The sequence below is a fragment of the Hyperoodon ampullatus genome (assembly GCF_949752795.1).
Source record: "Hyperoodon ampullatus genome assembly, chromosome: 5".
Lineage (NCBI taxonomy): Eukaryota > Metazoa > Chordata > Mammalia > Artiodactyla > Ziphiidae > Hyperoodon > Hyperoodon ampullatus.
Genome location: NC_136918.1, coordinates 131186114 through 131198398, shown reverse-complemented (window position 1 = coordinate 131198398; position 12285 = coordinate 131186114). Strand labels below are relative to the sequence as shown.

Here is a 12285-nt window from a genome sequence, read left to right as displayed (position 1 = left end):
TGCAAAAAGAGAACAAGGACTAAATCCGATTTAGTTTTCCCCTTGAGGGAGGCAAGCTGTCAGAAAGCTTCAGAGGGATACACACTCAGCATTTTTAAGCTGGATTATTCTGCAAGTGAAAGAAATGTTCCAGCCTTTTAGCTCTCAGGGTAGTTCTACCCTGCCAATGAGTGACAGCAGTTAAGGTCAAAAGGACTCAGTTTTGACCTGGCTCTACATTAATGAATCACTGTCATTGAGGCTTCCCTCCCTCCCTTTCTCTGTTAATCAAAGACAGTGTCCTCTCTTAAGCTGTTGAATCAATATAAGGAAAGCTGCCTTTGCCTGGTCTAACCTAGCACATTCTGATCTACTATTGGGGCATAAGCCTTGCTCACATGGGTCCCATCTCCATTCAATCACAAGGAAACTTCTAATAAGAAGCATTTTTTCATCACACAGTGTAACTAAAGTGCTTTTGTCCCCCCAGTACCCCAAAAATATCCCTTTGGCACATCCAAATCATGAACCTGTCTCTTTGCTTTCAAGATGATTCTAAGTTGTTTTACAGCTGAAGAATAGGCAGTCACAAGGAGGAAAGGACTATGGAAGTTACCAAAATCCATAAACAAACAAAATACACTAACCCCTCATATGTGGTCTCTTGGTCACAATCGAGGGATGTTTTTAGTGAAAGCTCTGCTTGAAAAATGTGACCAGAAGTTGCTCACTAAAATTTCCATCCAAAGCCATTGACTTTTTTTTTTTCTAGACTTTGTTTTTCTTACAGAGAACAAGACCTTAGATTTCAGATATGGATATTTGATTTTCAACATGAAAAAAAAAGTGTTTTTTTTTTTTAATAGCTCAGGTGAGGTTTCACTATCCATCATCTGAATTCAGGCAAGGCTGAGGGAATAAACTGACATTTATTAAGCAACTGCTGGGTCAAGGTACTTCATGTCTGAGACAAGGGAAGCTGAAACAGTTTTCCTTCATTGAGTCATTTGTATGTAGAACAACCACAGTGATCACCAGGGACTGTATTTACACAAAGAACTGGGATTAAATCATAAATTCAATTACAAATACATTCACAAGGCTTTACAGATGGACACCTCAAGATCCTGGCTGATGCCCACGAAGAAAAGAACAATTTTAAGTTTGTGGCCAAGGGCACTTAGTTAATGATGCTTATTAAACATTACACTTCCTCAAGGTCATCTGCACCCTGAATCTTAAAGACTATGGATGATATAATGCCTATTTGGTGAAAAGGTGTCATTCACCAGTAGACCAATTACTGGGTCAAAGTTAAAGAGAGGCAGAGTGTTTCATCAACTGTCCAAGGACTGTCGAAGATATTTTAGGAGATCCTCCAAATATCAGGGAACCATTTATTTGTCCTTGGCTAACAATTTTAAATAGAATCTTTTTATAAATCAGTATACCAATAATTCAGAACTTCAAGAGACTTCATTTAAGAGATTTTTAAACAAACTCCCTTTGATTTTCTACTCAGGATAATACTAATTAATAATATGATATTAATTATATTGGTTTTTCAGCTCTCTGCTGCTGAACTGCTTGGTCCTTTCAATTGTTTCAAAATCTTAAATGATAAAGGCTTTTCCTGCCCTCTCCACTGTCTGAGACCACCCTCAGTATCTTAAGAGAAACACAGAGTAGTCAGTTCACAGTCAAGTTCTGTGGACACAACTTGGGGACAGATTTCCTGAGGCCATTTCCTCTTTTATACCCAAGAACATTGACAGCAATGGCATCCAACTACAACTTTTGATTTTAATATGGAGCACTAAGACACTGATTTTCTCCACATCTCATAAAATGTAGGACATGTGCAAAAATTGTCTTTTCTCCTTGTAATTCTATTAATCACCCTTATGGATAAATGGAATAGCCCAAACTTTGGTCTCACAGTAGTAGTTTATCAACTCATTTTTTTTTCCCAGATGAAGAAAGGATTATCATGTAAAAGCTTAAGAACCATTTGAGGCCTGAAAAAATAGATTTCTCAATGTCTCTTGCAAACCATCATCCAAGCGAAATAATGGTTTTAGTTCATTGTTCAGAGATTAGGGATACCAGCCAGTCTTCTCAGGAGTTATGACTATAATAAAATGCTGTGATATAAATTAAAACTTACAGTAAAGTTTTGTTCTAGAACCTGGGTTCAAATTCTGATATTACTGCTTATTAGCTATGTAGACCTTGGTAAGTTATTTCAACCCTTTTGTACCTCAATTCTTCTGTCTGTAAATTGAGGATAATATCTAGCTCAAAATATTATTTTAAGAAATAAATAACTTAACAGAGGTAGTGTGCTTATAATACTATATGACAAATTAGAACAATAAAAATGTTAAATAAAAAAGGGGAAAATGTTAATTATTATAATTCTCACCAAAAACATCATCACCATTAACATCCAACCCTTACTCTTAGCTATTAGTCCTACTTTTTTCAACTTTCTGAATTAAAAAAAAATACACAACTTTAGTTTGGTCTTTGTTCAGCTTCCTTACTGATCCTGGGAGGTGTGCCTTCTGCTACTGGACAGAAATGTCCAGAGAGAGTGCCAGTGCCCAAAATCTCAAAGACTTTCAGAGGCCAAGTCAGACAAAGACCTCAGTCCTTGGAAGCTTTGCTGAGCACATACAGGAATTAGCAGAAGAACAACTTCCAGATGGTAGATAAGCAACAGATGGTGAGGCTGCCCTCAGAATTCAGCTGAGAAGCAGAATAAGGCAGTTCAACTCAGTTCAGTTTAATTTATATTTTTCCCAGGATCTCCAATTTGACCAGTTTTTGATGTTGGCACTGTAAGAGATAGGAAGGGGAAGATATAAACTTTTTCAGGGCTTGAAGACCTGGATAACAATAAAGAAACAAGATGCACACAGACCTGTTAAATACAATGCAACATGTGGTTAAGTAGCATGCATTGTGCAGACAGGAAGTGGTGTGAACATCAGAAGTCCCTGTGAGCCAGAATGGTAGAAAATACTCATGTAAGAAATGCTTCTCAGTAGAAGCTTGCCCTGTAAAAAATCACTATCCTCTCAGACCCAAGTCAGAGGATTACACAGATTAGATCATGATTCAATCTAAAATGACTTGAATAAAATAGGTTTAAAAAAAATCGTAACAGACTTGTCATTACTGGTTTCATGGTCTGGGGACTTTGGACCAGCTGTGGGAATGGACTCTCTAACTTTTATAACCTCCTTCCAGAGAGTGGTTAGGTACTATCATTAACCCAAAAGACATTTCAAGAAAGTTACTGAGCACTGCACCAGTGGATGTGAAGCAATGAGACATTATGGGGAGACAAGTTTCAGACAAAAATAGTCATATAATGAAGCACAAAATGAAAGACATTTCACAAACTTCTCTGTATAAGAAGGCACTCTTCACATAAGAGCTATTAGCTGATGTTTGAAAGATCTAGCTAATTTTACCTTCAGTGTCCAAAATGTTAAGTCCTTATAGTTTAAAAATGTATTTGTTTAGGGAGAAATCCATGAGGTCAATTAAAGTTAACCTTTTCCAAATCCTGTTATATTGCCTGTAATGGACCAATCTTTAGACAGGAGAAAAACATGAAAAATGTTTTAGCAAAGGTGTTTAAATCCCACTGAGGGAATTTTTTTTAAGGGAACACAAGAATTTATAGCCTAGGAAATTCTGCAAATGTCATAACTTTCTATCAATTCAAGATAAGAGCAAAATCAACTGCAATGATCATATTATATACATTTGAAAGACACAGGCCCCTCACTATAGTATAAATGCTTTCATCTGAGAGTCTTCCTTCAAAGTGATTTTTGTAAATTAACTCATATTTTTTTAAATCCATGAGAATTTTTTAACATCTTCATTGGAGTATAATTGCCTTACAATGTTGTGTTAGTTTCTGCTGCATAACAAAGTGAATCAGCTATATGTATATATATATCCCCATATCCCCTCCCTCTTACATCTCTCTCCCACCTTCCCTATCCCAACCCTCTAGGTGCTCACAAAGCACAGAGCTGATCTCCCTGTGCTATGTGGCTGCTTCCCACTAACTATCTATTTTACATTTGGTAGTGTATATATGTCAATGCCACTCTCTCACTTCATCCCAACTTACCCTCTCCTTTCCCCAAGTCCTCAAGTCCATGCTCTATGTCTGTGGCTTTGTTCCTGTGCTGCCCTTAGGTTCCTCAGAACCTCTTTTCTTTTTTTTTTAGGTTCCATATATATGTGTTAGCATACAGTATTTGTTTTTCTCTTTCTGAATTACTTGACTCTGTATGACAGACTCTAGGTCCATCCACCTCACTACAGATAACTCAATTTCATTTCTTTTAATATATTCCATTGTATACATGTGCCACATCTTTATCCATTCATCTGTCAATGGACACTTAGGTTACTTTCATGTCCTGGCATGTAGAAATCCAAACTTATAAAGCAGATATATCAGAGGTGAATAGTTGCCTTAAAAGCAACCATTTCCTCTAACACAAGATCAGATCTATTATTTCATGAAATAATAAATTCTCATGGACACTATTTACAATAGCCAGGACATGGAAACAACCTAAATGTCCATGAGAATTTATTATTTTATTATTATCACAGTTTTTCATTCTACTGAATAATAAGATTATACATCTTTTCTGCAGAAGCCCTATAACCTGGTTGAAGAAATAATGTGATAAATAATGTTTATTTCAGTAAAAATGAAATCTTAGAGGGATATGTCTATAAAATGCAGGTTCTATCAGTCTTACGATTGTATTACACTCCAGAATTTACACATATTTTTCCTGTTATAGCAGAAACCCTGAAGCTGAAAACAATGGAACTATATGAAATACAAAATAAGGAAAAATATAAACAATATCTACATTTCCTTCCAGGTTCCAACTGTTGCACTTCCTAAAACACTGTCTAATTTTTTATCTAAACAAATATAAGCTATCTAAAATCATATAAATTGTTTCCATGCATTGTGTGATTACTACAAGATTTTCAGCAGCTCCAGTTATAATAGAAAGATGCCACAGCTATTTACTGAAATTATTTCTTTAGAAAATGTGTCAGTGATGTTAAAACATTAGCCAAGTCATAAGTTTGATGTTCTGTGTATTAAAACAAACAGTTGATTCCCTATTAGTTAAGAACACAAACCCTGGAGCCAGATTGCTGGGATCAAATCCTGGTTTCATCATTTCTTTATGTGGCATTCTGTTTCTTCATCTGTAAAGGAGAAATAATAATGGTATCTTTCTCATATGAACACTGTGAAGATTAAATAGATTAATACATGCCAAGTGCTTAGAATAGTTTTGGGCACACAGTAAACATTGCACATGCTGGTTATTATTACTATTTTCAATAAATAGTTTTTAACTGCACAGAGACCCATTGTAAATTATTTGCCATTGAGTGGTTAACTTGCATGCATTATGGGAGAAAAAAGAGAAATAAACTACAGTCATAAGATGGTGATACACTAATACTCCCTTATAACAGATTTTAGATGAAAAGAATGCTTATTCTTTGCCAACATTTCATCAGCATCAGAATAGCCACATAATCAGGTTTAACCAGACAAAGTAAATGTATTTAACCTTGACGCCCCTCTAGGATTAAAAAAAAAAAAAACCTGGATGATTTCAGATTTAATAAATGAGGACTTTTCAGTTTTTGTGACTTTTGATAAGAAGCTCAGAGTACTTTACAAATATTCTAATTAATGTTTGGCATATTCAGTGAAATAAGTTGCAATCACTGTTTCTTCTTTTTAAATATATATCATTTAGAGCAATTTAGCAGGCTGAGACTACAGAAGATTTACAAGTGCAGAAACATCCAGTCTGTCATTCAAACCGTTTGCTAAGTCTTTTAATATTTTTGATAATGTCCCATGAAGTATGCTTCTACTTTTAAGAATTATTAAAATCTGTCTTAAAAATAGTCTAGTAAAAAGAAATAAATCTAATTTAACTACTCTTAGAATAGTATTTTTTGACCAAACAAAAAATAAACATCACAGAACATGGTTTGACAGTGAATGGAACTCAGGAATAAGGAGGAAAGAGGCCATGACTCTGTATTAGTTCTTTCACTAACCAATATGACCCCTGGGTGGCAGTTAACTGTCTGTGAAGTCAGGACCTGCATAAGTAATATGAAAAGTTTGGTCTAGAGAGTAGAACCTGCGGGTTGAAGGATCCTTAAGTGAAACTCATCCATCCATGAAATTCCTCTTGTAGGTTTCCAGTAGTAGAAAACTCACTATATCCTAAGGTGCTTGAGCCATCTACAGATATTTTTAACTGTTAAAAAGGTTATTCCTTAGCCACATTCTGGGTCTTCCTATTCATCTGATCTCCCCAGCTTGTCAAACAGTCTATAATTTCAAATGTAGAATACAATGGATCCCCACAACAGCAAACTTTCTAAATGATGAAAGAGAACTTTAAATGAAAGCAGAAGGGTGCTATTCTCTGTCCCATTATGTTTACCATTATTAGACTGGAGCAAAAATAGTAGGGGGGGTCAAAGAAATTTAGAATGTTCCCTATGCCTTCAACTTGAGCAAGTCCCCCAAGTGATCATTTTCTTAGAAAAAGTTCTGCTGTTCAATGGTTCAAATTCCATGCCTGCTAGATTTCTCTTCCAGCACCTCAGGCAGTTCAAGCCAAGAACAACCTTCTACTCCAAAAAGGAAGAAGTAAGTGTGGTTGAATTAAATCCATGACCTTCAGCTCCACAGAGCAGTGCTAGTTAAAGTGTGGTGTGACAAACGTGTTGACTCAGGGAACATTGTGTTACTAAGCTGTGATGAGATAAAAGAAATTGAGAGTAAGACTTTAGAAGTTCTTTAGCTCTTGGATATTGTGGTGGCACCAAGAACATGATTAATGAGGGACTTTCCTGATGATGCAGTGGTTAAGAATCCGCCTGCCAATGCAGGGGACATGGTTTTTATCCCTGGTCCTGGAAGATCCCACATGCTGCAGAGCAACTAAACCCGTGTGCCACAACTACTGAGCCTGTGCTCTAGAGCCTGTGAGCCACAACTACTGAAGCCCTTATGCTCTAGGGCCCACATGCCACAGCTCCAAAGCCCAATTCCTGCAACTACTGAAGCCCACATGCCTAGAGCCTGTGCTCCACAACAAGAGAAGCCACCACAATGAGAAGCCTGCGCACTACAATGAAGTGTAGTCCCCACTCACCACAACTAGAGAAAGCCCATGTGCAGAAACAAAGGCCCAACACAGCCAAAAATAAAATAATAAAAGAAATTTAAAAAAAAGAACATGATTAATGGATACTGTTCCAAGAATGTAGACCACTTTGAGGGCTGTCAAGTGCCAACATGGTGAGCCACATCTGGTATGAGTGCATACTAATCCCACTTGGTAGGACCACAGATAGGTCTGCCATGGAATGAAAAATAGACAGTCCTTCAATGCAGGTAATTTGAGAACCACACCTGATTAAGCTCAATAACAGATGTGAAGGTTTTGAGTTGAATCTTATCATCCTTTTCCACATCCTTCAATTCCTGGGTTCCTAAAAGGACTCCTCCCACTTTGTTTCCCATAAATGAACTGATCATTTACTTTGTTTTGTCCTCAACTCCCATAGACCAAAAAATCCAGTTTTCTAACTATTTACAAAATTCATTTTTAATAAAATTTAAATACAGTGGAAAAAAATAGATGTTTTATGGATTTTTTTATATGGAAACTAACTCCTAGTTGGATTAACGTGATACCAAATAACAAACAACCTCAGGGCATAATATGAGTTCATGAATATAAGCTATATTGTCATAGGTAGATCAGATAAGACTAAGATCATTCTCAGAAGAATTTTGGCAAGATTGACATTCACCTACCCAAAATCAGCATGGTACAGTGGAAAGAGCATTGAATTAGATGTCAGGGGTCCAGAGGTCCAGTATTAGCTCTGATACTAACCAGTTTTGTGACTTTCATGAAGTCTTCAATCTTCTGTACCAAAATATCCCCCTGTGTGAAAACAGCATGAATGAGCCAATTTCTAAAGTTTCCATTAACCGTAAAATTTCATAATTCTAAGAAAATGATTTTCCTTTAAGGTAGTTTCCTGGTGGAAGAATAATTTTCCCAGCAGTGCATTTACTGCCAAAAGACCGACTGACCTCCCTGCACTTGTACAAGTAGCTCTTTATTATAAATTTAACATTAACAGACTTTTCCAGGCTAAAATTACCCAACAAATGAGGCATTGAACCCTACCTCAAAAACATACCTTTTTCATGGAGACATGAACCTCAACTTTCAGATATCTGTTGGGGTGAAGAGTAATTCACAGGGGCCTAATCATGACAAAATGATTTTCACAAAATACCAGCATCTATAAGGTACTGTATATTGAATTGCTATTTGCCTCACGAGACCTTTCTCAAGGGGTTCTTCAAATACCTAACAATCCAAAATAAAGCCATCTGTCCTCCCTTAACTCATAAAGCCTACAGCATTAACCCAGGTCTTAAATAGAGTTAGGAACTGAGTGAGCCTTCAGGAACACTTGACCATGAATAACCACACTATAGTTTATTCCACAGGTATTCCATTTATTGCTGTGGCCCCAAATCATGTTTTAAACTTCCTTGCACTCCTGAGATGATAAGCTCTGTGCCTTCCAAGGAAGCTCGTGTGTGTGTGTGTGTATGTGTGTACCATATACAATGCAAGAGCTGGAGTAGCTTGGAATTATCAGTAATTCTCATAATCTCTTCCATCTTCCAAATAAATGGAGGGGAGTGTTGATGCAAATGAAGACAAATACAGAAAAAAATTGGAACAATATGGAAATTACAGAAAAAAATGTAAACTATTTACAGACCACTATTCAAAAGAATAGAAAATTTGTACCTAAGCAATATCAAAACTTAGGTAGTATATTTTAACAAAGAAAGTAAGATACTGAGATAGTGGAAGGTATAGATGCATATGTAATATATACCATATTTATGGCTTATTATTGAATCAAGAAGCTGAAGAATAAAGGAAAAGACAAAATCATGAACACTTTCAAATGAAAATTCAGTCCTCATTATCTAAAATATAATTGCAATTTAAAATTGAATGTACATAAAAAAAGGCTTATAAAAATACAGTAGGAAGAGTTTTCTGATCTGAATTTTAATCTGAAAAGAGCATTTGCACTCTAAGTTTTCTAGGAAAGATAAGAGTAATTGGCAGTTCTTTTATAAATAAAGCAGAGAAGGTATGTGATTTATCCCATGGCTGTCCCCTGCAAAGGAATGTTGGATCAGGTATTAAAACTTACATACAAGAAAAAAGCAAAACAATGCCTACTGAAGTTAAGTCGTTGAAGGAAATGGAATAAATGAGTAGAGTCTTGGGGTGATCTAGTCACCCCTTGGCCTAGTGGTCCTTGAGGACTGTTCTTAGGTGGCCAGAGTTCATTAGGCAAATGTTGTCATTGATACTAATCTTCTTTCTTCCCTACTGAAATCAGCCAAAGGATCTTGAGGCAATGTTTTACATCAGTTGGGTAAGTTCTCTTTTTCCTCTATAGCTGCCTCAGTGCCTCCAAAGGTGTTTTCCTATAGTGAATTGGGCTCTTTTCAACTACCAAACTGAAGTCCCAGGATCATCAATACCAGTTTCCTACCTAAAGAGAAAGAATCCTCCCTATGCTATTTGAACCCCAGGAATTTTGAATAGCTTTAGGACATATTTTCTCAGCACTCTCTGGTGGTGGGTGTGCTTTCTTTCCCTGCAGAAATCGAAGATATCCACCTATGAGAAGATGTGGGCTTTTATGAGTAGCAGGCAGCAGACTGCCCTGGTCAAAAACAGTGATGTGGGCATCCAACGAGTGCTCACCACTGACTATGCCTTGCTGATGGAGTCCACCAACATTGAGTATGTGATGCAGAGAAACTGCAACCTCACTCAGATCGGGGGCCTCATTGACTCCAAAGGTTATGGAGTGGGAACACCTATAGGTAAGAGAGGCAAGGCAGCAGCAAAGACTGAGATGGGCAATGTCAGTTACAAAGTATAGAAAGGAATGGGCTCAGAGATATCTACTCTACATTCTGAGAAAGTCTACAATGCCTTCAGTGGACTAATAAATAAGGGAAATGTCAGTACAGATCATAGGCATGCTCTGAATTGAAGATTCCAAGATATTTAACCTAATAAACTTTTAACTCATTGTTTCTTTCAAGTTCTACCATTGCATATACATTGAGTACATAGATTTTATTATTTTACCCCAAATGTTGTTAAAAGAATATCTTCCTAATTAAAACACTTCTCATTATTTTCTTCAGTTCCTATATATGCCTGTATAGTTTTTTCTATCTTAAATTATATTAGAATACAACAAAATTAACTATACATATAGATGACAAAGTTAAAGAGCTAGTGTTCTATGTAAATAGATAGAATAGCAAAACTATATCTGTCAAAAGAAAAAGGATTCAGATTAAATTATAATTTGCTCAGGCAATATGTCAGATTCAATCATTAATAAATATCTAAAATTTCCCAATATTCCTAGTCCTTGATTTTGTACCACTGCTCAATCTAAGGATATTATTACCTTGTAGGCATACAGACCCACACAGCTAGGTCTTCTTGCATGTCTGGGATATAGAACTATATTCTGTATTCAAGGGACAATGACCTCCCTATAAAAAACTCTCTATTTCCCTCACTACAGAAACTGTATTGTATAAGCTTCTGATATGGTAGCAATCTGCTCTTCTCAAGTGAGTCATCAGTAATTTTCTGATAAGCATTCCCAAGGGGAGGAATTGGAGGCCATCTTAGACCACTGGGTTTGTCCAGTAAGAAATCATAGTTACAGTTAAATCAGATAATTAAGGACTCGAGGTATATTATTATTTTCACCTGTTGAAAGGGCTTATCCAGTTCCCTCAACACTAGACAGGGATCGCAAACTCAAAGGCTTACAGAAGCCAAGCAGATATAATTGAATAAAGCTTGTTGGTTTGAAGAAGCAGTAGGGAATGGTAGCAAGTATGGAGAATTAGAGACAACATACTCATCTAAAGGGGGCAACTGAGTTTCAGGTCAGTAGCTGTGGGAATTAGAACCCAACATTATCAGGTCTTCGATTTTTCATGAAAAAAAATACATTTTAGGTGAATATTCCTGATGGCTTAATTTGGCAATAAATTTACTTTTTAAAAAAAAGATTATGTAGCCCATATTCAACTTTTGATCAATACTAATTTGATTAACCAGATAAAGAAGGTCAACTCTCTCCACCTTTGAACATGAATACATAACCAATTTGACTCCATGCAATCTATCTGATGCTAGAAATATATGCTATAAAGAAATTAACTTATATCAATTGGGTAAGATCTCCTTTTCCTCTAAATAAATTGTTATGTGTGTCCTCTAAATAAATCTTCAGAATGATTGGGCTAGGGAAACTGTAACTACCTTCTTGCCCCTTTATTTCCAACAACTTTTCCTGATGAAAATGCCAGTATTACAAATGAAGTGTACATTTTTTTCTCAAGTGGTAAACTCTCCTAAAACTAAGTTGGTGTGCTCGGAAGAGAACTCAGTGGGATTGTTAGACACTAACTAAAAGGTTACTATGCTTCTTTTTTGATCTGAGGAACAATGTCCTATCTCCCTAAACAGGCTTTATCACCTCATTTTATTTTTTTTATAACCCTCCTTCCACCACTTCACAATAACTCACAAGCAACAACCTTTTTTTTTTTTTTTTTAAAGACTGGAGAAAGAAGCTAGACGTGTTATTTTTTTTATATCCCATCACTGCTGATTTTAGTTAAATGGACCATGAGTCAGACAAGAACACCAGGATTGTGTGACTTTGCCTGAATCTTTTCAAAATCAAGACGTTATGATTGATTGTAATATATTCTGTGTCTTCTTAGAAAAAGCAACTATAGTTTCTTAACGGAACCATCTTTAGATTAAATTATAAAGTTGAAAACTGTACTTTTACCATTCCATGCTCAGCTCCATCTCCACCACCTTTTAATTCCCCTCTTTGCACACAAATTTCCAGTCTGGTAGTAGTAATGATGGAAAATAATGATGTGTATCACTTCTTCTGAGAATATTTACACTATAATATGAGACTTTTAATAGGCATTTCTTCTACTGAATGAACTACCACTCTAAAGTTAAAATATTGGAATATTGGTGAGGAATGGGGAAGCAGTAAGGGGTCCTTTCTGAAACACTC

General features: G+C 36.1%; 1 protein-coding gene across 12 annotated transcripts in view; it reads left to right on the top strand.

Moving 5' to 3' along the window:
* GRIK1 (glutamate ionotropic receptor kainate type subunit 1) overlaps positions 1 to 12285 on the top strand; it is a gene marked incomplete at both ends in the record, with an annotated part of 430298 nt that overhangs the window by 397590 nt on the left and 20423 nt on the right. For all 12 annotated transcript variants that reach the window (XM_079704341.1, XM_079704351.1, XM_079704347.1 and 9 more), the window contains one exon: positions 9805 to 10030. In XM_079704341.1, coding sequence (XP_079560467.1) covers positions 9805 to 10030 — 226 coding nt within the window. The remainder of the gene's footprint in view (positions 1 to 9804; positions 10031 to 12285) is intronic.